This window comes from Oryctolagus cuniculus, chromosome 12 (assembly GCF_964237555.1).
Source record: "Oryctolagus cuniculus chromosome 12, mOryCun1.1, whole genome shotgun sequence".
In the NCBI taxonomy this organism is placed as follows: domain Eukaryota; kingdom Metazoa; phylum Chordata; class Mammalia; order Lagomorpha; family Leporidae; genus Oryctolagus; species Oryctolagus cuniculus.
In genome coordinates this window covers 80,327,317-80,353,213 of record NC_091443.1, presented here as the reverse complement: position 1 = coordinate 80,353,213, position 25,897 = coordinate 80,327,317, and the positions used below count along the sequence as shown (strand labels likewise).

Genomic DNA, 25,897 nt, shown 5'->3' with positions numbered 1-25,897 from the left:
AGAGGTCTTCCATCCACTGGTTCACTCCCCAGATGGCTGCAACAGCTGGAGCTGCACCAGGATCCAGGAGCTTCCTCCGGGTCTCCCACGTGGGTGCAGGGGCCCAAGGACTTGGGCCATCCTCTACTGCTATTGCAGGCCATAGCAGAGAGCTGGATCGGAAGAGGAGCAGCTAGAACTAGAACCGGTGCCCAGGGCGTTAACCTGCTGTGCCCAGCACTGACCCCTGGGCAACTAAATTTCTCAATGTGGTCACACTCAGGGCCAATGATTCCCTTCAGGGTCACCACTGGCCACTCTGCAACCTTTATTTAAGAAATGGTTCCAGGGTGGGGACAGCACAGTTCTTTCTCTGCTCATTCCTGGATCCCACCTTAACAGTCCCCTTTAGTGAGCACAGAGCCAGGGGCTGAAGAAAACAAGGAAGTCGAGATTCTTGCTGGGTAACAGTTTATTCAAAGGAAGTCTTGCTTTACCCAGGAATTCACTTACATGGAGGTAGCTGCAGTAAGAATCCGTTCCTTGTGATCACCCAGAACAATCAGACACCCCACAGCCAATCAACTTAGCAGAAGAACCCTCAGAAGCAGGAAAGAAAATTAGAAAAGAGATGATTGTCTCCTTGGCACCGCATTTGGCCACGTGTTGGCTTTTACATTTTTAAGCTAGCTAAAGAAAATACTCATGAGCAGGGTTAGTTCTTGAAGCAATAAACAGGATATATATATATATATGTATATATAATAAAAATCAAAGAATAATAGGTTACAGTGGGAAAGGACCTTCGGACCTAATCCTCTTTTTGTCCAAGGCAACGCACAGCCTTTGAGAGCGCCCTGTCCAGGTCAGGGGTAGGGAGATGATGAGCAGGGATTGGAAACACCTCTGTCCATGCCCAGTCCAGTGTTCCTCTCAACCCTCTGTACGTATTGCCAGCCCTATGACACTGTAGGGTGGCACGTTCATTAATGCATACCAGGCTGCTTCTATAATAATGACACAGGTGTGTGCAATGTGGACTTCCTTTCTCTTTTCTTGGGCACTTTGGCCACCAGGCTGAGGGGCAAACCAAAACGCTCACTCCTGGAGGGCTGGCGCCCAAAGACCTCACGTTGCAGTTCCAGTAAGCCTTGGGACATTCCCAGGGAGAAGGGGTCCATTTGGTTGTTATCTATGAGCCCCTGAGCCCCAGGAGGGAGGTTGTTTTATTACCTGTATCAGTCAAGGGCTGTGCCCAACACAGCATAGGTGCCCAGGAAATACTTGCTAAGTGAAGGAATGGTTAAAGGGAGGAACGTCTCCATACCCAACAAATGAGCCAAGGCAAGGACGGTGATTGGCTGGAGGTAGAAAAAGCTGAACCCTGTGGGGTGCGGGACAGCGATCCTGGAGTCCCCTGGTCCATGGGCCTCTGCTCTAGGCTGAAGCTTGGGGGCACTCACCTGGCCACTTCACTGAGCAGTCTGCCCGGTGCTGGCCTGTGGGCACCTCTGAGGGCTGTTACAGTAAGCAGTGACGAAGAGTCGCCCTGTGCAGTGCAGCCAGGAAGCCTTGCCCCATCCCCAGTCCCAGCAATGTCCCTTGGTGGCAGGAAGGCAGAGGCAGCCCTCCAGTGTGCACAGCCACACCTCGGCCTGGCTTGTGATCCTTTCCTCTCTTTCTTGACTTCAACCTGAGCTCCTGCTCCACCCACCTCACGCCTATACCTCCCCCTAGCTTTCACTTTCACCAACTTGTGTTCCTCTTCACCCCTGGCCCCACACCTTACTCACCTACTGTCTCCCTATGACCTTAGTGACTACTTCCCCCGCTAAGTCCATGAGCCCGGTCCCGTCTCCTCCCTCATCCCACTGTGTCAAAGCAAGTGCAATAGGTGACTAGGAATTCATCTTAGTGGGATTCAGATATTATAATGAAAGTCTAGGTAAAAAAAAAAAACAAGCAACCAAGGCCATGGCTACAGCCCCTAGATAGAAGTGACTCCTCTCTCTCAGGCAGCAGGTTCTCACCCAGACTGCTCGAATTTCTATTCTCCATCGTCATGACAATTCCTTTTTTTCAACTCTTACTTCCGAAGTAGTTATTCTACTTTTACTCACTCGCTCTCATCTCTGCTCCTTAATACTAGTAACTCCTTAGAGACGTGCAACCTTACCAAACTGGCCACCCTGCGTAGGCTCTCTAACGTTCCCAAATGCAACAGGAGCAGCCTGTGAGTGGCTCTGGTTTAAAATGTGCACACCCCACACATCCTTCCTCCAGGCACAATGGCTATTCAGTAATCACTAGCAGCTTGGACCCTTGCTGGTGGCAGGAGGGGGCTGTAAGTGGTGATGGCAGGAGCTGTAAAGAACACAGGCCTCCTTCTAGCAAATGACATTTTCCAAAAGACCCCAGAAGGTGGGTGGGTCGATGCCTTGGGAATCTCGACCGTTGAAAGCGCAGTAGCTCCCTGCATACGATCCAAGGGGCACTCAAGCACGCAGAGACCGCAGGCAGGCAGGCGCCATCGCCGGCTGGGGGTTACAGGCAGCGATGGGTCTGCACCGCAGGCTCTCCCTCCCTTCCCTGCAGAGTCCCTGTAGGGCAGGAGAGCCACTGCAGGTCCTGGAAGCGGGCTCAGATCTGGCTGGTGAGGGTGCTGTCCTTGGGGTAGGTGTAGCTCAGCGGCGCCTCATAGAGGCTGCCCCCGTCGGTGCTGAGGTCATCGTCGTCGTCATCCACGTCGTCCAGCACCTTACTGGGCAGCTTCTTGAGCCTGCTGAAACAGTAGAGGGCTTGGCTCCCGGCCCGGGGCTCATCTTTAGATGCAGGGTCCACCCCCCAGAGTGCACAGAAGCACCTGAACTTAACCCCTCTGCACCTGACGGTTCCTTTAGCATCAGGGCATGGGAAGCTGCAGTTAATAATACTGGGCCTGGCCCACCCTATTTCTTTCTCCAAGATGGCTTGGTGGGGTACTAGTGCTGTTCCCATCTGAACTGAAGATTTTTATATGCAGTATTTTTGAAATGTGATCATCCCTCTAATTACTGGGATTCGGGGTACCCCCTGACATGCTGAGCTTGGGGCCAGTCTCCTGTGCATTTCTAAGAGAACGACACAGGCAGCCAGCTCACAGCCCAGGGCCCATCAGCCTCCAAGAGGGGCTCAACTTCATGGATGAGCAGGACCCTGGATCTTAGGCCACTCCCCTACCCCCTCCCATACAAATACCCTAGGACCAGGGCAGGGGAACTTTAGAGCAGCTCTCTCCTCAACCCAGCGTAGGGACATCCCAGTCCCCAAGAGGGTAGAAAACGAAACTTTACCTCCTTCTTTCCTTCCTAAGTCAAATAAAAGCAGGCTTGTCTAGGCAGCACCCTCTTCTTGGGGGTGTGGGCAAGGTAAAACCTACCCCAAGCCCGGGTTCCCCCATGACCTGGGATAACAGCTGGGGCCCCAGCCCGGCGCCCACCTGAGGTCCTTCTTCATGGAACTGAGTTGGCCCTGCAGCTGCTCGTTCACGTCCATCTGCTCCTCCAGCTCCCGCTGCAGCTTCTTCTTCGAACTCTCCAGTCTGTCGATTTCCTCTTCCGCCTCCTCCACCTGTCGCTTCATGGCTTTCAGGCGTAGGCTCAGCTGCGTTGGGAAAGGTTAATGCTGCTGCTGGCCCAGCAGACTGGGATGGGGAACAGCCCCAGAGTGGAGGGGCCAGGGAGCCAGCGCTTTGCTCCCGGCCAATGAGATATGGACGACAGGGGCAGCCAGTCCCACAGGGAAAGCGGGAACTGACCTCCAAGACAACTTGGCATTTTAAAAGCCAAGCGCGGGGTGTGAAGTTTGATTAAAATCCCCACTCTGTGCTTAGCATGGGTAAGTGAGAAGGGTAGGGATTAGCCCGCCCTAACCCCATGCCTGCCCGGTCAAGTCTCACCTCTCTCCTGCCCCCCCCCACCCCAACACACACACACAATCCCACCACGGGGCAGACGCTCAGAGGCTCCCTCACCTGGTCCTTTTGGTCGGTGAGTGACAGGTGCTCATCGTCCACCTGCAGCACCAGCTCCTTCACTTTCCGCTCCAGCCGCCGGTTGCTGAGCTGGAGGCTGGCCCGGTCCCTGGAAGCGGGGTGGGGGTAGGGGGCAGAAACCGAGGGCCCCTCTCAGTGCCAGCGTCACAGGTTGCACCTGTGTAGGTCTGTTCTAAGCTGCTCTGGCCCAACCTGCTAATGGTCCTACTGAGAGAGCACAAAGAGCACACCCCTTCCAGGAAGGCAATGGACCATGCGTCTGGTCAAGGTCAACCAGGTGCTGACCTTGAGAATCCTCTAGAGAGAATGGAGGTGTTGGTCCCCTGAGCCCATGTCCCCTCCATCCTCTGTGGGAGGACCTGGCCCATCATTGACAGATAACACACCAACCTCTGTGTGCAGGTACCTCGCTCCTAAGGCAGAGTCAGCCTCCTGGCCTCTGCTCAGGTGTGAACAGAAGAGTGTAGGAGGCTGGGTGTGGCCCTTAGGGCACGGGAAAGCACAGGAAGGCTATGGATTTGGGGGCTCTATATTGTAATCGTGCTACACCCATGATCAGCCAGGCCTGTCTTCCTCAAATCATGAACTTGAATCATGAACTGATCGGGGGCTGCATGTTCTTGGCCTTGTTAGCAGGGTGGGAGGAGAGGACAGACACAGGCTCTCTGCAGGGCCGCTGTCCCGCAGTGGGGCTGGCTCACCTCTCCTCGCTCTGCAGCCGCTCCTCCAGCTCTGCGATCCGGGCCTCCATCTGCGCCACCAGCCCATCCTTGCTGCTCCTATAGGAGCCTTCCAGGTGGATAATGCGGCTCTTTAAGTCCTTGTTCTGGAAACAGATGGAGACACTGTGAGGGGCTGTGTGTGTGCCATGCTCTGTGCAGAACACACGTGGAGCTCAAGGTTGGGTCAATGCCTGCGAGTACATGTGGGCCAGGGAAAACTCTTGAAGCCAAGCCCTAACAAGTCAAAAGACACTCACGCCTTTCCCAGGAAGCCTGAATGATATCTCTGGCATGTCCTAAGATTCCAGGACATCAAACAGGCTTGTGTTGACTTCTCTCCCAAATATTCAGAGGAGAACTGACATGAACAGAAAGCAGAACTAATGGCTCTGGGCAGCTTTCTTAGTCACTGGTGACGGATGGTGCTGATTCTTCTTCATGCCCATTACGTTGGAATGCAGCCCTCTGATGTTTCTATCCCAAAGTCCTGGAGGAGCCCAGGGGCCAGCAGCTCTCACCTGTCTCTCCAGGGAAATCTTGTCGCACTCCAAGTCCTGCCGCACAGCTCTCTCCTGAAGTAGCTCACTCCTCACCTGCTCCATCTACAGCGAGTAGAGCAAAGCTGAGAGTTAACAGGTTTGTCCCCGTAGTCTCAAAACGGTTCCCAGGAACAACAAGTCAACTGCTCTCCATGAAGGAGGCCGACAGGACCCCTCCTGCCAGCTGCCCTTGGCTACGGGATCTGGTTCTTGGATAATAATTTTCATCTTAAAGATATTGATAAGTAGTCAACAGGGGCTGGTGTTGAGGTGCAGCACGTTAAGCCACCACTTGCAATGCCAGCAATCTCTCTGAGTTCCATTTTGATGCCAGGATGCTCCATTTCCAATCCAAGTCCTGGCTAATGTGCCTGGGAAAGCAACAGAAGATGGCCCAAGCACTTGGACCTCTCCCAATCCATGTGGGGAGGCCCAGATGGAGTTCCTGGCTTTGACTTGGCTCAGCCCTGGCCCTTGGAGCCCTTTGGGGAATGAACCAGTGGATGGAAGATCTGTCTCTCCCTCTTTCTGTGTCTCTGCCTTTCAGTAGGTAAACCTTTTAAAAAGCTAAATGATAATCAGCATGGCTCACCCTGCTGTTACAGGCTGAACTGTATCACCCTAAAAAGGTACACTGACCTCCTCACCCCCAGGACTTCTGATGTGACCCCATTTGGAGATGAAACTTTTACAGAGATAAGTAAGTGTAAAGAAAGGTCAAGTGTCCTCATAAAAAGGGAATTGGAGGGGCCAGTGCAGGGGCATAGCAGGTAAAGCCACCGCCAGTAGTGCCAGTATCCCCTATGGGCCCCTGTTCCAGTTCCAGCTGCTCCTCTTCTGATCCAGCTCTCTGCTATGGTCTGGGAAAGCAGTGGAGGATAGCCCAAGTGCTTGGGACCCTGCACCCATTTGGGAGACCCAGAAGAAGCTCCTGGCTTCAGGTCGGCTCAGCTCCAGCCATTGTGGCTGTGTGGGGAGTGAACCATCTGATGGAAGACCTCTCTCTCTGCATCTCGAATAAATAAATCATTTTTTAAAAGGACAATGGAATGCGAGAGGGAAGACAAGAATGTGCCAACCGAAGCACAGGGCGGATGACCCGTGAAGATGGAGGAGTGGAAGACGAACCTACAAGGCAAGGGCCATCAAAGGCTAGCTACTAGCAAATCACTGGAAGTGGGGAAGGGGAGGGGGTCCCCTGCAGGTCTCCAAGGCAGCTTGGCCCTGCCAACACATGGATTTCAGATTTCTGGCCTCCAGAACTGTATGGCCTCCAGAACTGTAAGACCGCAGCCCTAGGAAATTCCTTAGACTGCACCTGTTCGTGTCTGGTATCCCCAGAACAACCCTCAGAAGCAGCAGTACCATGTCTGCCAGGATCCAGGCTGCTCTCAGGACACTTCTGATCCAGCTCCCTGCTAACAACTTGAGAAAGCTAGGAAACATAGCCCACCCCTGTGAGAACCCCAAATGGAGTTCTTGGCTTTGACCAGGACCAGCTGCAGCCATTGTGGCAGCAAACCAGAGGATGGAAGCTTGCTCTCATCTTTCTCTGCCCAACTCTGCCTCTCCACTACGTCAATCTTTAGAAAATGTTTACAGCAGGACCCTTAGGCAATAACTAGGGAGAGGAGAATGAGAACCCACGCTAAGCTCATTCACTGTTCTCTAAACTACCTGAGGGCAAAGGACTCACGGAGACCTCCTGTGGAAAGCCAGCTATAATAGCAAAACCAAGACACGGGAGGGCAGCCTGGTTTTCCACAGGGTGTCCTTATAGACCGCAGGCAAAAAATGCCAGCAATGCAAGGGAGAAGCAGGCAGATCCCAGAACGCCCTGCTCCCACTCTGTCCGAGAGTCCTCCCGGATCACATGTCACAAAGAGGGCACCGCAGCCATTCCTGGAAGTGTTCTAGGAGCACCGGGTCGAAGGGTAACGAATGCAGGCTCACAGCCCAGCTCTGACTGTGGTTTCACACGTGCACCGAGGTCAGCGCCGCGGCTGGGCCACAGGGCTGCGGCCGCACTTCCCCAGCAGAGCTGTGCTGCTCGCACCGAGGACGAGGTTAAACTTCCACTGCCACAGAAAGGAATGACGCACACAAGCAGGGGCCACCTGGCCTCTCTGCCTGGCTCTGCCCACTCCCTCGGGCGTGACCCTGTTCATCTCATTTCTGGGATGCAGGCTTGGAGGCACTGGGATGAGACGGCCTGCTGGCCTGACAGGTAGCCAAAGCAAGTCCTGGCACGTCTTCTGTCTCTGGGGGTATTGTGTGATTGCACCTGCCTCCAGCCTGAGCCGCCCCACCTAACTAACCTTCAGAAATTTCCCCCAGGACAAAGCTCAATCTGTCAAGGTGAGAGTGTGTGACCACAGGCCACCACATGGTGACAAAAGACCTACACCGAGCCCAGCCAGGTCTGGAGAGCACAGCCCCCTTGAGCCAGGCACTGAGTGACCACCAAGCCCCTTAATCCATTCAGGAGCTCACTGAGGCAGAGATCCTCACCCTGATTTCCCAGGGAGGAGGTTCAGAAACTCGCTGAGTCTGGGTGAGCAGGAGGCAGCTCTGGGAGTCTAACCAGGTTTGTGGACTAAAGAATCATACTTCTTCTTGCCCTGCAGCAAGTCTGTAGGACGGGGGTCTCCCAGTGAAGACAAAAGCTCACAACCAGGCAGAGTCCTGGCGAAGCCCTGGAGCCCAGAAGAGGCATCGGTGTGGAATGAGCAAAGCACACCATGGAGGGGTGTGGCACCACCTCCGACTCTTGTTCCCTCAGTGCCAGCAGCGGGGAAGAGGAGGCCTGAGCCGGGCAGCTTCCCCTACAGTCTCCCAGGTTCAAGACCTCTCCGGAGAGCCCCGGGCAAGTGGTGACCTCCAAGGGAAGAAGTAAAACACTCATTACTTATACCCCCACCCTGTCCCCTCTAAAGATGGCTATTAAAAGAGAAGTGTAAAATAAATCAGTAAAGAACAGGAAGGAATAAAAATGGAACCATAAAACTTAAGTTACTGTGACCAGGCAGTCCATTTTTCTTGGGTCTTTTGGAAACCAAGGCTATTGGCAAACAGCACAGGCTTCCTTCAATTCTTCAGAAACAACAGCCTAACAGTAAATCCTGAAACAAATCCACCATGTGGAGCCTTAAAGGAACACTACACGGTGTCAGTGCCGATGCCCCCAGGAACGATGGATCTTGTCATGAGCCCAGAAGTAGCCGATGTGTAGCCAATTGCAGCCATGGTCCTATAGTTGGGCCCAAAGACTTGGGAATGGTTAAAATCAGACTTTTATTAAAAAAAAAAAAAAAGTGGAAGGGCGAGGTGAAGAGGTAGCAGGTTGGTCTGCTTCCTCCTTTGGACCAGGGAACTACACTTAAAGCTGGGAAAACATTTCTTTAGGTCAAGCCTAGTGCATTAAGTGCTGTTTATCCTTCAATTATGCTAAACAGGCCAAACAAAACTGTCCAACTGAATTAAAAACCTGAACAGGAGCTGAAGGTAGCAGCCTATCACAGCTGGATTGAACGAAGGCTAAAACCCTGAGAACTGGGATCAGAAATCACTGGCTCAGACTGCGCTGGTTCCAGCAGGGAGATCCTGTTGCCGGAGTAGAAGCAGCTGCCTTTTGTGCTGACAGAGAGCCAGAAATCTGCCAGAGTTATTGATGATCGCTAATAGCAATCTTCAACCCCGTCACCTGTGTTTATTGTGGCGGCAGTAAGGAGGCTGGCAAACTTCCGCTGCTAGCTGGTAGGAAGATGGTAATCCCAAGGAAGGAAAACTATTACAAATCAACCCACCAACTGTACACACTGGGTTTCTGGGAAGCAGTTGTGAGACTGGGATCAGGTCCTGTGAAGAAGAAACCCCACCTTGATCTTTCCCTCGCTGACTGTAAAGGAGACTTATTTCCACCGTCTGCTTTACTGGGAGTTGCACATACTCACCACCCACCCCCTTTCCTGTACTGACTGAGGAGCAGGTGTGAGCTGGCCACGGAAGGACACTTCCCGAACGTGACTGCAGGAGCCTGCAACTTTATCCACTGGGATTTATCCTGCAGTTGCCAAGGCAACGGGCAGCTTTGCTCAGCCCCTGGAAAGACCATGACGCTGCCCAAAGCTTGACTTGGTATTTTTCCTCCCGCCTGCCAGATGGCTGGGCCGGATGAGTCATCTTTCCACTGGGCTGGGTCCCTTGGCCTCCATGCCTAATCCAGCCCTGTTAACTGTTCACACTCAGCTACCAGCAATGGCACGGCAATGCCACTGAGCCAGAACACCAGCCTGCTGTGCACATTTCTATCCCACCAAGCTGCTGCTCCCCTTCGACTGTGGACTCCTGTGCTCATTCAGTCAGTAGAGGAGAGGATCCAACTTGTATCCTCACCCATCTTAAACAGAACATTTTTCAGTTGGGGAGAAAGACCAGGTGCATTGAGAGTGGCTGTGGGGTCTTTGGGACCCTTACAGAGTCTAATTCAGGAGTGAAACAAATTGCGGCCCTACCTCTTACAAGCTGACAGAGCCAGGCAAGCGCCTCCCCCGTGAGAAAGTGCGTAAGGCCCACTGCACAGGTCCAGCGCTCAGAGACGCCTCAGGAAGGCTGGGAATTGGCATACATGGAGGAAAGGGAGGAAAAAAGATTTCTCTGGACTTCAGATTGGAAGCTGTGAAATACTTACCATTCGATAGATTTTCCCTTCAACTCTACTACAGAAGACGTTCTGTAATGGTGAGGCTATATCCTCACCTCTGTTTTAGCAGAGATACATTTTTACCAAATCTGAATCCATTCTTCTCATTGGCCAGATCTGGAAAAAACCATCCAACCTCCCAAAAGATTTGAGAATTTTTTCCTCTCAACTTTGAATCCCTGAATTCATCAATCAGCAGAATACTATCCTGAGCACTGATTGGGGGGAAAGAGCCTTAGAACTTAGAGCCAGAAATTTATTGATCAGCAATTGAATGCACAAGAACAAAAATCCCCAAAGTCTGGAAAAGTTAGGGTGCTTGACCTCACAACTCTTTCCTGTCTTCTGTCCCCGGGTGTCCTCCGCCCCATTCCTCAGCCTACACTCCTGCATGTTCATCTGCTGGAACACTCTGTACACTTCACTCTTAAGCTCAACAACCTTCAGTGGCTCCCAATATCCCTCTCCTTATGGAAACCTGAGCCTCTTGTTCACTGGCTGGTCCTCAAAATGTTGCATTCCATTCCTACCTCCCACCCTTTGTTCCTGTCACTCATTGCATCTTGGATTCCATTTGTGCTCCTCTGAGCTGGGTTTCAACCTTACCTTGCACCAAAGCTGGTTCCGGCTCAGCCTTTCTCTAATACCTCTCCCGTGGTCACCCTTGCTAGGCTGCTCTTTCCCTGTTTGCTTTAATCCTTCACTCAGCATTCAGTGTCTGCAGTTTTCTTATCGCTACCCATTGTTTAGGTCTAGCCCATCTCCTAGAACAAATCACAGAACCTCAAAGTGGTTTAATCACAATGCCAAGCATAAAGTATTTATCATGTTTGCAAGCATTGCTGGGAGAATCAAGAGGACCAAGGGCAGCTCTGAAGCTCCCATGGGCCGATCAGCTTGTAGCTTTGGACCTCCAACCCTCCTCCATCACGACAAGCCTGGAGACTTGAACTCTGAGGGCTTTGTCCGAGGGATCATCTGTTCACTAACATTGCCGGAAAGCCTTTTTTTCTAGCTTATCCATCTGAGCTCTATCACTAAGACTAGGAAAACGCATGGGAGATGTTTTGGGGGGAAAGCCCTGACTCAGAAGAGCAGCCTGGAGAACTCAGACTTGAAACAGAAAGCAAGATGGAGACAGCAGTAGCTCCCACGCCTTCCCTTTTGAGTACCTCGCACAGTTGTCTGGGAACCGGACACTAAGGGTCAGGAGGCAACTAACAAGACATTTGAGGTTTCCTAGGAGTCCCTTGCTAAACAGGTGTCACAAGGCCAGCATTTGGGGCTGGGAGGAGAAAACATCCTAGGTTTAGAAATTTTCCTTTTCTCATTTTGGTTTTAGTAAGAAAGTGACAAGTACTTAACCCTAACAGTTAACCTAAATGGACTGAAAGGACTTCAATATCCTCCATCCGTTGGCCAAGCCATTTCCACAAAGATCAACTGAGAAGCTCCGAGGACTCCACTGTGTCCGAGACGAGTCTTGTTTTACCAGTTTCTACATCAATGTGAACACAATACTCAATTTCTTCATTTACAACAAACACCAGAGAACGCAGCAAGAAGAAAGAAAAGAAGTGGAAATAGAGTTAATGGGAGGGAATGAGGCTACAGACGTTTGTGGAACTCATTGTTGGGGCATATAATTCAGAAAGAAAATGAGAAATTAAAGGGCAAATCCAACATTTTAGTGTATAAAATTATCTCACAGCATTTCAGTGTCAGAATGTAGGAAAACCTTCAAAACCTCCTGGCTCAATGGCTCATTTTTATGGATTTCTGGAGACTGAGCTGAGATAGAACTTTCCTGGAACCACACGGTATGGGAAAGGACTCGGGGCTGGAACTCTCATCCCAGTGCTCTCCCCACAGCCACCCGAGTTCCCTTAACTTCCTCCCTGGACTGACTTTCAGTTCTGGGCTCAGTGGAAATATTTCAACCGTGACCACATCAGAGAGCAGTTCTAGTCCCCACGATCCAAAGACTCATTTAAGAGGGAAAGGGAGGACGAAAAGCAACTCAGGGAGCAGATTTCAGAGTGACCAGTTCTCCGAGCTTTGGGGCCAGGAGCTGAGCCACTGGGGGCGACCACGTTCTGGCTTGCTGAGCCTGGGTCTGGGTTTTAGGATGAGACACGGGACTGAAACTCTGCTTGAACCGCCTGGTTTCTGAGAGGACGACATACTTTCCCACCACGCCTCCTCTTGCGTGTAAATCACAAGAAGCATCGGCAAAACAAATTCATGGTCACTTCCTCTGTCATTATGAATTCTTAACACATCCTGCAATGCCCGGCGGTGATAGGGCAGCTTAGGCGGGCAGGGAACAACGCCTAACAAAATAGTTTTGATTGTAAATTTTCTCAGCAGAAAGCACAGTCCTCAAAGAGAAGGTTTAGGGCTGAGCTCTCCACCTGGGCTTTCGGTTTTCAGGAATGCTCCACTCTAACGCTCTGCGGCTCAGGTCCGAGGGGCGACACCTCTGTCCTCCCCCCACCCCCGAAATTTGCTACGAGCACAGCCTTGGAACACGCCACAGAACCCAAGGGAAGGGGGGACTGGCACCTGGGGTTGTGATTTCTTTCATTCTTAGCAGCAAAGTAGCATGCTCGTTCTGGTGAACAACCCTCCTCCGAACAAATCCCTGTTTGAGTGCTTCCTACTGTAACCTATTAAGAGGTTGGGATAGGCACTGGACACAGAAACTAGTTAACAGCGTTACCCACTCTGGAAGAATATGACCACTCCCCCCTACCCCACATGCTACCCAGGACAACACACAGCACTGCTGAGCCTGTGCTACATTAAAAAATGGAAGCAAAATGCAAAAACCTTTGGATGATGCCACGTGTAGCCTGGGAAACTAGTTCTGTCCTCTACTTCCCCGACTGCCTCACACTGTTGTCAGGAGGAGGAAGGTACATGAAACCACTTTCAAACCATAAAAATCTCTCCCTGGGAAGTGGGGTTGCTATCTTGTGAATGCCTCACAGGCATCTACAGTGGCAAGTTCCTAAAGGAAGTTGCTGTTTTGCCACCTACCATGGCACGTGCCACCAGTGTCACACAATTGCTTGTTGAACCAGTAAGTCTTAGAGTCTCAGCTCCAAAAGCACTTTGCCTATGATGGCCAACAGATTGTTACCCATAACCCTTCTAGCAACTTCCACCTTATTCCCTCTTTCCTCGTGGCTTATGACGGGAAGATGACTCAACCCGCCGTCATTTTCCACGTGACGTGAATTTCCCCTGCTTGCTCTCATTGGATGCTCGGGCTTAACCTCGCACATTTGCTTCTCCACACAGGACCGTGTATCCATCACTCAAGAACTGTATTGTACCTGTTCCCTGCTTCGAGTGATCCTCTCGGACAGCAGATCCGAGTTGTTCCTTTCCTCTTCCAGCTCCATCTCCAGCTGAGACACCTTGTCCTGAGAAAGACCACAAACATGCACCACGTAACTTACACTGATCTGGATTAGCAGCAAGGGTTGCCCCAAATGCAAATGAGACGTGAGAGTGACTGGAGTTCAGAAACACGAGTCATCTCCCCCTTCTACTGCCCGGAGCAGGTACTCTTGGAACTACGTTTTCTTGCTTTCATAACATAACATGAAATTGTGCATGTAGAAAACACAGCAAAAAGAGTACCCCTAACCTAAAGGCTAATGACACTTTAGCATTTCTCCTTTAAAATCACTGTCCTCCCTATAAATCAGTAACTCTAACAGCAACTTGGTTAGGTAGGTTTGTTTAAAGACATTTTTTCCCTAAATTTATCATGCTCAGAACCATGTATCTCTCCCCCGCTCATGGTTTCCAGCAGCCTTGCCCTGCCTCTCTTGTAGAAAATCCCATCCGCCTTGTACTGTGCATTGAATTAACACAGACAATGCAGGCCAATACTGTGAAATTCATCATCACTAAGAATAACAAATTGTGTCTTCCTTGTTGGCTTCCAATTTAACCTCATTGTGTATTAAGGCAAGATTAGTTTTGTGTATAAAAAGGGGAAGAGGGGCACTTCTAACACAAACCATGCTCTTAAGAACTGGGGGGATACAGGCTTTGTGCATGCAACGCCAGCCAATGTGTCAAATGTCTGGGTAAGCTCAGAGCCACAAACTCTAAAATGCAACTGGCATGCATGAGCGTGTAGTATTTATACACAGATACTGTTTTCTGTAGTTGCCAGAGTTGATTGACAAATGGTAGATGCCTCTGGAAAGCATCAAATGCAAGTGCACAGAACTCACATCAATGACTTACATGGCTGTAAGTGGTCAAAATCTACAGGGATGCCTGGGAGCTCTCAGAACAGAGCTGGGTGCTGAACCAAAGGCTCGTAGCTGCTCAGTAGGTCTCAATTTCTCCAAGGTCAATTTCACTGAGCTCCATTTACATACCACAGCCGCCTGAATTTCTGAGTTTACAGAAAATGCCCATTATTGAGAGAGCTCTTGAGTCCCGAGAATTAATTTGTGAAATGCTAACAAGGGAACAGCAAGACATCAGTCACAGCAAGACAGTGCTTCCGGCCACCTCTTGGGGCATGAACCGCCCCCCTCAAGTGTGCATCACAGTGGCAGGGCCTGGAGAGTCATTTTGTAATTAATGGAGAAGTTATCTGAAATATTGCACAGGGGCAAATGAAGCTTAGCTATTCCACTGCTTCCAGACTGTAAGTCAGCCAGAGGAAATGCTGGTTTTACTCAGAATAGTCTAGAAGGAGACAATGTGGTAACCTGATCAACACCATCAGGAAGGTGTGTTCTACAAAATCCACACTGTGCGGAACCCAGCAGGTGCATGCAGGGTGCCCAGGCCAGAGCTGCCAACACCAAAGCTGCTTCTCATTGATGAGGCTGTAGAAACCAGGTCATTCTGGCCCCCTAAAGTAACTCATTTCTAGTTACCTGGGATGATTTCCACTTGCTTTAAACTGATCTCCCTTAAAAAGATCAAAATAACGACATGAGCAAAATGTACAACCAGCCTACAATAGAGTAGTGAACCCGTAATCAGGTTAGTCAGCTCTCTGAAGGAGGCCCCATCTAATAACATCTTCAACACTGAAACATCAGTCCCTAGGTATAAACACTTACGAAATCCTCTGCAGGCTGGAAAAAGTCATTTCTGTTTATCTGCAAGGTTGAATTCCATTGATTTTGAATTCAAGTTTCTCCCCCCGGCCTTGAGTCCTGTCTGACATCAAAACCATGACAATATTAACCTCTCCCCAAGAGTCTGAGGCTTTCTCTTAGTCTCTCCCCGTAAGTCCCAGCATGGTTCTGGTTTGAGGTCAGTGTTGTTCCTGGGGACTGGCTTTAACGTTCTTCCTGTCATCGTCAGCAGACTGTTCCTATTCAGACTATCCCTTTGTTTAGGTTCTTCTTGTGTGTTGTGTCTTCAGCCTGTGACCACATCCTCCCCCCTCCCCCCCAGCTGAGGACAACACTGAGCTCTTTCTGATACAGTGTTCTGGATTCTGTGTGCAACAATGACTTGAGCCACAGTTTGTTGCCAGCTCTGGCAAAGCTGTACACTCTGGGAGAAATGGACCAGAAACAGGAGTACGTAGAATTGAGTGCTGACGGTCCCTAGGAGGTAGCTGGTTTGGGTCTAGGGTGTCGGCTCAGCCCCTGTCCTGACACACGGCAGTCTTTTCACCTTTTAGTTGGAAGCTCTGCCCAAAAGCATAAATGGAAGTAAACCACCTGTGTGCTTGTGCCTCTCACCTAACCTCTTGGGGAGTAGGCTCATCTCCTTTCAAGACTTCAGAGTAAATGATGTCCCCTTCATTCCTTCTAGCACTGACATACTCTAAGACTATGAACTACCAGCTTCTTCCCACACCAAGAAATGACCTTCCTAAGGCCTGGAAGTTGAAAGGAATAAAAACGCAGCCCTTCCCCAAGGCTGAGGGCGTGCAGAGAGGCAGGGCTCCCCCCCTGGGGCCGGGCCCCCGCCCACAGACCTCCAGCTGCTTCACCAGTCTGCCACGGTCATCCCTGAGGTGACTCTTGGCCTCCAGCTCATACTCCAGGTCTTTCAGCGTCTGCTCCAGGAGCTGCCTCTTCGTGAGTGCTTCGTCCTGAGCTCTCTGGTAGTCCCGTAACTCTTCCTCCATCAGGCGCATCTGGGGCGGGGGCAGGGGCGGACAGCAGACAGCAAGAGCACAGGCTGAGCCCAAAGGCAAGGAGCTCTGGGGGTGCCCACTCCACAGGAGACCTTGAGCAACTCCCACCCCCTCCTGCGCCTTAGTGTCCTCTTCCATTAAAGAAAAGGGGAGTGTCTTCCTGCTACAAGAAGCAACTTACTGCATTAAAAGGTCAATTTAACAGATTTTGCTAAGCATTTTATAATTAACCACAACAAAAAATCAGTATGAGCAAACGTCCTCGTGAAGCTTTTACAAGATATTCCAGTGTGAGCATGTGTATGGGAGAAACTGCAGTGCAATGCAAGACACAGCTTTTACCAGGAGTCATGGTCAAAACCACTGGCAAGCCCCTCAACTAAGCAAGTGTTTCCTGAAGGGTAATGTATCACCCACCTTTACCAGGGAGGTTTAAAATTTGAATAAATAAAAACTAAGTGAATGACCTCAAAGCAACCTACAGATACAAAGTCTAGCAATGTCAACATTTACATTTGGTGAAAACCAGTGTTTAAAAAAATATTTGAAATTACGGAGATCTTCATCTGCTGGTTCACTCCACAAATTGCTGCAGTGGCCAGGTCAAAGCCAGGAGCTTCTTCCACGTGCCCCACATGGATGCAGGGGCCCTAGACCCTGGGCCACCCTCTGCTGCTTTCCCAGGTGCATTAGCGGGGAGCTGGATTGGAAGTGGGGCGGCCGGGTCTCAAACCAGCGCCCACGTGGGATGCCAGCACCACAGGCTGCAGCTTTACCTCTTAAGGCTCAACACGCCCTGAAAACCACTGCTTTGCAGAAGAAAATGATCCAATGACCATAACGTACAGTGTTTTTTCCAGCCACAAGGTGGCACTGAACTAACAGTTTAGGAGAGTTAAGTCTGTTTTCACCTGCTCTGGTATCTTCCAGAGGGGGATTTGCCATCTCCACACACAGCAGGTTATTCTTAAACATGTTTGAGGAACTCACATGGAGACGCTCAGGGCTATCTGTTCGGTTCCCCAACCCTACCCTCCTGGAGAAGGCACAAGGCAACGTGGGGAGTCACAGTCTTAGAACACAACATACCAAGGGCTCGCTACAGGGAGTGTATGGAAATCAGTGGCAAACCCTATTATTGAATGTCATCATTTTGGGACATTTGTCTCAGGATAATTAGGGAAGGGCCAACAGGTTGGGCTGGTGTAGGACCATTAGGTTAGGAAATGTTTTCTTAGAAACTAACAGGAACCCCTGACATTTCTATGACAACATAGCCTTGAAGATGACATCTCCAAGAGAGCCGAGTCAGGATTCAGTGCTAACTGTGATAAAAACAGAGTGACAGTCATCCCACAGAACAAGATAAATCAGATATTTACCGGGTACAGAGGGTGCACCATAACTGCAAAGCATACATTAAGTCTCTCCATGACGCCATTTCCTTGTGTACAACATTGGGACAATTATAAAACCTACCTTATAGAGCCACCATGAGAATCGAATGAGATGATACCAGCAAGAGACATGAGTTTGAGAGTCAGACTAGGAGGCCAATGCACAGCCATGCTTCCTTCTTGGGAGGGACATGTTGGTGTTGCGAAGGATGCAGATACCCAACATGGCCTTATCATTCAGCACCCAGTGTGTCCCTAACACCAAGCAAGGGCCCAGCATCACAAGGGCATTCAAGGAGGATGTGCAGAAGAAAATAAATCTAGTGTATGAGAACAACTCATCCTGAATCAAAAGGAAGCAAACAACTACTGAACCATTTGAGGTTGTTAAAACACCATTTGCCAGGGGCTGGCACTTTGGCAGAGCAGGTAAAGCCACTGCCTGCATTGCCAGCATCCCATATGGGCACAGGTTCAAGTCCCAGCTGCTCTACTTCCAATCCAGCTCTCTGCAATGGCCAGGGAAAGCAGTGGAAGATGGCCCAAGTCCTTGGGCCCCTGCAACCATGTGGGAAGACCTGGAGAAGCTCCTGGCTCCTGGCTACAGATTGGCACAACTCCAGCTGTTGCAGTCAATTGGGGAGTGAACCAGCAAATGGAAGACATCTCTCTCTCTCTCTCTCTCTCTCTCTCTCTCTCTCTCTCTCTGCCTCTTCTTCTCTTCTCTGTGTAACTCTGCCTTTCAAAATAAATAAATCTTTAAAAAAAATTGCCAAATAGGACTTAGTAAATCAGCTTGGGCCACTGCTGTGCTATAGTGGGTTAAGTCTCCACCTGTGGCACTGGCATCCCATATGGGTTTGAACCCCATCTGCTGCTCCTCTGATCCAAAAGTCTCCTGTGGCCTGGGAAAGCAGTGGAAGATGGCCCAAGTCCCTGGGCCCCTGCACCCACGTGGGAGACCCAGAAGAAGCTCCTGGCTTCAGATCGGCTCAGTTCCAGCCATTGTGGCCATTTGGGGAGTGAACCAGGCTGGAAGACCTCTGTCTCTCCTCTGTAAAACTCTGCCTCTCAAATAAATAAAATCTTAAAAACCACCTGATTAGTGGTCACCTCTACGCCTGCATTCTCTAAAGATTCTCTTCTCTAGAACTCTTCTAGATCCACACCAAGAGCAGAAGAGGCAAGAGGCCCATTTCTTTGCAAGCAAAGATGGCAAGTACTACAGCATGCTCTAACCGAGAGCGTGAACTCAGCCCAGCCAAAACATATGAGAGACAATGAATAAAGCCGAGCTGGAGTTTTTCAAGGAAACAGAATGCCCCTGGCTCATTAATACACTTGTCTGAAACAACTCCATGACTTCAACATCTAAGTCTAGGGTACTGGGTCTTCCAAAAGTTTGTGGAAAATGTTTATTATGAAAAAACCGCAATTTCTAAAACTTTTTGATTTTTGCACTAAAACATCTTTAAATTTAATTCCATTTTCCATGAACTTCTTAAAGTCACCTTATACCTCCAAAATGATCCAGGACTGCCATTTAAATGGAAATAGTATCTCACATAGGACTGTACCAAGTGAGAAAAATCTATGAGGGGGCTGGCGCTGTAGCGTAGCATGTAAAATCGCCACCTGCAGTGCCGGCATTCCATATGGGTGCCGGTTCCAGTCCCAGCTGCTCCACTTCCGATCCAGCTCTCGGCTATGGCCTGGGAAAGCAGTAGAAGATGGCCCAAGTCCTTGGGCCCCTGTACCCACATGGCAGACCCGGAAGAAGCTCCTGGCTTCAGATTGGTGTAGCTCCAGCCATTGTGGTCATCTGGGGAGTGAACCAGCAGATGGAAGATTCTTTCTCTGTCTCTCTGCCTCTGCCTTTCAAATAAATTTTTAAAAAAAGAAAATTTATGAGATCCATCTTTGGTTTTCATGCTAGAGAATCCTTTCCTTGAATTGTTGCTCCTTTATAAACAGTGCTAGTCTCCATTTGGGCTTCGCTACTGTCTGTGGTCCTCAGCTTCTTTATCTAACTAGAAAATCCCTAAGTTTCCATCCAATCCAAAGATTCTATCCTAAAAACTGTCATAGAGAAAGCAGTGCACACCACTTCAGAGGGGTCACTGTGACAGCAGTTATTCCAAGTCCAAACAGACCAGGCGTCCATTGCTGCTCTGGCCAATGTCAAAACCTCGCCAGCCCAAGGCAACAGAAAGGGAAACTTTTTCTCTTCTTTTTAATGTCAAAGAGAGCTGTGATGTCACTCTGCTCATTTCAGTTCTTACTTGGAGTCTTGTCTCTCTTGACCCTGAGCCAGAAGGATCTGTTATCAGGGCGTTTTCAGAAGTCCATAATAAATATCTATTGTTCTTTTACAGTCTCAGCACTGACTCATGCTTGATATTTCTTTTTGATCATCAAAGAAATTATAAGTTTATTTTTGAAAGAAAATTTGTTTTCCTGCGGAATTTTAGTGCTCTTGGCACGGGGGGAGGTGGGGGGGAATGAGCTTTAAAGAAAGGGAACCCAACATTTATCCGTGTCCAGGATGAACAATCCTTCTCCGTAAGCCCCACATGTTATCTCATTTATTAAGTCACTAGGATTCTGTGTGTTTTTCAAGATGTAGAAACAGATGTTCAGAAAACGGGGGCCACCTGCTTAAGGTTATGCAGCCGGCAAGAGGCATGGCCAGAAATCAGCATCCAGCTTCCCATTAAAATAATTTAACAAAGCTCTCTTTATGTTTCTCATTTCTCTAGAGGTCAAGATTGAAGGAAGCTAACTCAGAAGTTTCCTGGTTCTATTTTTCTTAAATATAAAAACCAAGAATACAGGTGAATCATTTCAGCACTCAGGTTCCTGAGAATTTTTTTAAATCTCCATTGTGGGGGCCAGTGCTGTGGCGCAGCAGGTTAACGCTCTGGCCTGAAACGCCGGCATCCCATATGGGCACCAGTTCTGGTCCTGGCTGCTCCTCTTCCAATCCCAGCTCTCTGCTGTGGCCTGGGAAAGCAGTAGAAGATGGCCCAAGTGCTTGGGCCCCTGCACCCACGTGGGAGACCCCAAGGAAGCTCCTGGTTCCTGGCTTCGTATCGGCGCAGCTCTGGCCATTGCAGCCATCTGGGGAGTGAACCATCGGATGGAAGACCTCTCTCTCTCTCTCTCTCTCTCTCTCTGCCTCTCCTCTCTGTGAACCTCTGACTTTCAAAAACATAAATCTTTAAAAAGAAAAAAATCTCCATTGTGGTTACTCTGAAACTCTTGTCTAGCACTCTGATCCCAATAAAAATCTCTATTTTCAAAAATGAATCGCAAAAAAAAAAAAAAAAACAAAAGCCAGTTGCTAAAATTCCTAACTTAGGATGAAATGAAAACATAACTGCATATGTATCATCTGGGCACACCACTGAGCAGGGTGGATTTTCTTTGGACTGAGAAAAAGGTCTGATGAAATTGTGTCACTGCACCTCAGAACTGGTCGGTCCTTTGTGGCTCACAACACTATCCCCGTAACTACTGGGGAGTTAAGAATAAAGGATGAAGCACAAAGTCTGTCTTAAAAATCTACCCCCAGAGAGTATTTAAGACACACTCAACCCACATCGGAGTACCCAGGTTCAAGCTCCTGGCTCTGGCTCCCGAGTCCAGCTTCCCGCCAATTCAGACCCTAGGGGCGGTAATGATGGCTAAGTACCTGGGTTCCTGCCACCCACTGGGAGACCCGGATTGCATTCCTGGCTCCTGGCTTCAGATCTAACACAGCCCCGGCCATTCTGGGGGACAGTAAACCAGTGGATGGGAGCGTGTGCTTGTTTCCCCCACCCCGGATCTCAGATTTCATAAACTAAAACAACCAACCCCCAAGTGCATGCAAAGCAGCTCCGCCTCAGAACCAAGGGCGAACCTGGCTGCCCGGGCGTTACCTCATCCTGCATCTTCACAGCCGCCAGTCGGGACTTCTCTACCTCCAGGGTTTTCTCCTTCAGCTGCCTTTGCATGTCTGCGAGCTCCCTGCGGTTTTTCTCCTTGTACTCATCCAGCTGGTTCTGGAGCTCCAGCGTCGACGTGCGCGATGCCTCGACGATGTCAGCCATCTGCAAGAAGCGAGGCAGCTGTGAGCCCCCTGCGCACTGGGCTCGGGTCCCCATGGGCTTCTCCCGCTCCTTCTGCAGGCTGCTCAAAGAGCGCGAAGCCCCTGGCCCCAGGCTGTCCGGGTCTGGTTCCCTCCGACTGGAAGCAGCCCGGGGGGACGTCACGTCACAGCCTTGGAGCCCGAGACCCCGTCCTGGGGTGAGACCCTTGCTGTGCCACACACCAGTAAGCGACCTCTCCGGGCCTCGGCGGTGGCTCTGTTAGAAATACTGAAACCATGGTATCGGCTGTAAACGGCTGCTTTCAGAGTTAAAGCGGTACGCGGATACAGAGAGAATCCTGGTTACACACAAAAGAGCTAGAAAAGTGACCGGCACATACAAAGGGGCAGCTGTTCGTGTCAACCTCTGGAACGCCAACAGCCCATCAGCGCTGGGGCTTTCCTTGGCTGTGTGTCTCGGGGCGGAGGTGAGCAGGAGGAGCAGCAGCCACTGTGCTCTGACACTTCAGAACAAATCCGAGAGATGCCAAGAGGCACGGAGTCCAATTCGGGAAGCCCTGGTCACGTGGGCATGCACACCCGAGGCTGTTCCCGCCTACTGCTACGAGGAAGTCCAGGGCCCAGCATCCAGAGGGTACTGGCATTTTCTTTTGCCAGATCAGTTTCTCCATCTCTGGGATTCTCACCAAAGCACACAGCTGCCTCGGGGGGATCTGCTACACCTGTGCTTGGAACAGCAGGTTTCCCTAGCTTTTGTCAGACCCTCCAGGGGGAAGGGTCCCAAGAGGGGTGCCCGCCTTCTACCCTCCCCCTCCTCCCGCGCCCCCACCTCCTTCTGCAGCTTCTCGATGGTCTTGTCCAGATGCCAGCGCTCATTCTCCATGTCGTTCTTCAGCCTTCGTAACTGCTCCTTCTGCTCCACCTCGTCCTTGAGCTGCTCGGACAGCTGCTTCTGCTCCTGCGTGGTCCGACTCAGGCTCCTCTGCAGACAGCGGGGAGAGGGCAGTGCCGTTACAAACCTACCAGGTCAACCGCACAGCCACACCGCAAAGGAATCAGACCTTGACGTCAGCTACAAGGGGAAAGATCATACTAAAGCCATCACAGAGGCGCAAGGCATTGTTGGTTCTGAAATCAGAAACCAAAACATAAAAGTGACCTAACCAAAAGCATCCACAGGAACGAAGACGCAAAATAGGATGAGGCAGCACACAAACACAGCAAATGGCTGCTCTCGTCCAAAAATCTGCATGTTTGGGGCTGGCGTTGTGGTATATACAAAAAGCCATCACCTGCTACGCTGCTTCAACCAATGTCCTGCTAAGAGCCTGGAAAAAGCAGTGGAAGACAGACCAAGTGTTTGAGGGCCTTCCATTCCCTGTGGGAGACCTGGATGAAGTTCCTGGCTCCCGGCTTCGGCCTGGCCCTGCCCTGGCTGAGGCACCCATCTGAGGAATAAACCAGTTGATGAAAGATTTCACTCACTCACTCTCTCTCTCTCCATGTAATTCTGACTTTCAAATAAGGAAATCTGCATGCTCATGCTCTGAAATTGAGGTCACCTTATACAGCTGACCAACCTTAACCTGCCCGGCAAGTATCTCCTCTGGTATGTAGCATTGCACCGAATATTCTAGAATTTCTCCCTATGCAGGTGGTTCCTACACTTCAAACAGCTAAACATGAATCTGTACACAAAGAGAATACTGACCCATGGACCAGAAGTCCACTTGGGTGAAGGAAGTTGTGGTCCACAGTATCCATGGACTGGAGTCAGATATGTAGAAAAAGGAATTTGGAAATCACAGGTTGGTGAACTTGATGAATAAAGGTTAAACTGAAGAGACCCTAGACAAAGTATGTGTGGGTGTTTAGTGACTCAGCACCAATACCAGTACTGACTACGAAATGCGGCCATCATGGATGCAAATCTTCCCGGGTTCTCCCAATGCTCTAACTGCACATAGTCACTAAACAGGTGTCTTTGATATGAACAACAGGCAATTCCACAACAAAACCCTAAAATGTCTTAGCAAGAAAATGGTGGCTTCTTAACATGTTTTAGGAAACAGTTATTCACCTAGTTATTCATTTCAGAGACAGCTCCCACCCACTGGTTGACGCCCCTTTAATGCCCACAACTGTGCCCCTTTAATGCCCACAACTGCCAGGAGTGTGCCAGGCTGAAGCTGGGAGCCAGAAACTCGTGGATGGCAGCAACCCAAGCATTGGAGCCATTGCCACTGACACCCAAGGTATACATTAGCTGCAGCTGGAATCGGAGGCAGAGCTGGGACTTAAACCCAGGTGCTCCGTATGGGATTAGGCATCTTAACAGTTATGCCAAATGCCCGCCCCAGGGTGCTTTCTTTAAATGGCTAAGTATTAGGACCATCGGCCTAAGAATATCAAGAAGAGGCAGAGTTCAGAACAGAGGGACGTGACCCACACAGACTGGATGGTCTACAAAGTGTTATCAGGTCCTGAGGGCTGAACTGGTTTGTATAGGAACTGCTTCAGGCCTACGTGGACTTGTGTCCCTGCCTAAGAACAATGATTTATATTTGTATAGCACTTAACAGTTTATTGGCTGCTGACGACATACAGGAACTCAGGCATCCTGAGAACACTCCCAAATCACGTTGGCCTCTCCTGGTTTGCACAAATAGGAGCAGCTCTGTTCTGCCAACCACATGACAAGGAGTTAAAAAACCACCCGTGGAGGTCTTCCGGGCCCTGGGCTCTGATGTGCTGGCTGCACTTTGAGAAACAGCCAACACAGCTGGGCTGCTGAAGTTAATGACTGCAGGGAACCAAGGTCAACAAGTGCACTTGGGGAAAAGACGGTGGCAAAAGGAAGGTAAGCAGAATTTCAGCACAGAAACAATTAGCAGGTGTGGGCCCCGCAGCAGCTGGGCACACACCAGAGGCAGGATCAGACCCCGGGATTTCTGCCGGTAGTTTATCTCGCGGTGTCAGAGACAAAGGGTAAGCGGAAGGAGTGTGAGAACTACTGAGGTATGGTTCCACTGGGTGGGAGAAAACTCTCACCAACGTGGATCTCACAAAAGTAACTTCCTGAAAACAATACATACAGAGCGCCAGCCTTAATTCTCCGTAGAACCTTCAGGGTCCACCTCAGTCCCTGCCCCTGGAGATCCCCCCAGCTTCTCTTTCTCCTCCTCTTGGACCCCAATTCCAAGGGCTGCAGGCTAACAGACAAGCCAGCCTCAGCTCCATTCAGCTTCCATATGATTCATGAATTTCTGCTGCTTCAGCCTTTGCTCTGGGGGCCACTGCAGACCCCACCATCTCACTCCTCTGGGGAGGGAGGGGGGCACCAGAACCCTACTCCAAAATGTATTGCCTGAAAGAACAGTTTTTCTAAACCATTTTTAAAAAATACCTCCTGTATGCTTGCCTCTGTTGCTAGGTAGTAGGATCTGAGAAATCAGAAAGTAGATTTTGCATCTGGGTTTGTTCATGGTGGGTTTGTCGCATAGTGTCAGGTTTACCATGAAGCTCTTGATAAAAACTCAGTGGTTGAAAATGCTCAGCCTTGAAAGTGATCTGAGATCTTCTTAAGCCAGAGGACTTAATTAGCTAGGAGACTCCTGACTTAAAATGCAGGTTCTAGCCCCTTCTGATGGAATCGTGATTTTTCTGAGGGTTCTGCCCACAGATTTGCATTTGAAACCTCCCCTAGTTAATTCTAATATATCCTACAGTTTAGGAGCACTGTTCTCAACAGTTTTTCAAGAAATACGTTCCAGTAAGTCACTGCTGAGGAAACATGTCCCAAATTCACATGAAAAGAAACCTAGCAACTCCATTTCCAAGACTAGCAACACAAGCCCATGAGCTAATAGTGGGGGCAAAAACTGGGCAATTTTGTCAGGCTGGAGAATTAAGACATGAAGTGGGTGGATACACAGTGGGTGTCCCTGAGCTTAGAAACCATAATCTGTCGATGGATGCAGAGCCTTTTATTGCATGATTAAGTGTGGCCCCAATTAGTCATACTAGTAATGACCAAGTTGCAAGTGGCCTGTAGGCTTAAAGACTGGCTTCATCAGAAGGAAGCTGGTCTCACACCCCTGGCCATACGACAGACCAGCAACAGTGGAGGCACTGGGCACGGTGTCAATACACAGAGGTCCAACGGGGCAGGAGGAGACCATGTAACCCTAATTCCCTGAAGGAAAGAACTGCCTGGCTCCAGCAGGTGATGGCTCAAGAACTTGGGAGACCCAGACTGAGTTCCAGGACCCTGGTTTCAGCTTAGCCCAAGGT

At 50.1% G+C, this 25,897-nt stretch overlaps 1 protein-coding gene across 18 annotated transcripts in view; it reads right to left on the bottom strand.

Annotated features, from left to right (window-relative positions):
- Nucleotides 1-433: 433 nt before the first annotated feature.
- The window catches only part of CGNL1 (cingulin like 1), a 176,406-nt gene continuing 150,942 nt past the window's right edge, over nt 434-25,897 (bottom strand). For 14 of the 18 annotated variants that reach the window (XM_051821926.2, XM_051821933.2, XM_051821934.2 and 11 more), the window contains 9 exons: nt 22,434-22,586; nt 21,435-21,605; nt 15,953-16,114; nt 13,317-13,406; nt 5,253-5,336; nt 4,714-4,838; nt 3,992-4,100; nt 3,458-3,621; nt 434-2,761 (listed from right to left, as the gene is read on the bottom strand). In XM_051821926.2, coding sequence (XP_051677886.2) covers nt 2,620-2,761; nt 3,458-3,621; nt 3,992-4,100; nt 4,714-4,838; nt 5,253-5,336; nt 13,317-13,406; nt 15,953-16,114; nt 21,435-21,605; nt 22,434-22,586 — 1,200 coding nt within the window. In that variant the 3' untranslated portion in view covers nt 434-2,619. The remainder of the gene's footprint in view (nt 2,762-3,457; nt 3,622-3,991; nt 4,101-4,713; nt 4,839-5,252; nt 5,337-13,316; nt 13,407-15,952; nt 16,115-21,434; nt 21,606-22,433; nt 22,587-25,897) is intronic. The other 4 variants (XM_051821932.2, XM_008268958.4, XM_070054262.1 and 1 more) reach the window with 1 other exon arrangement.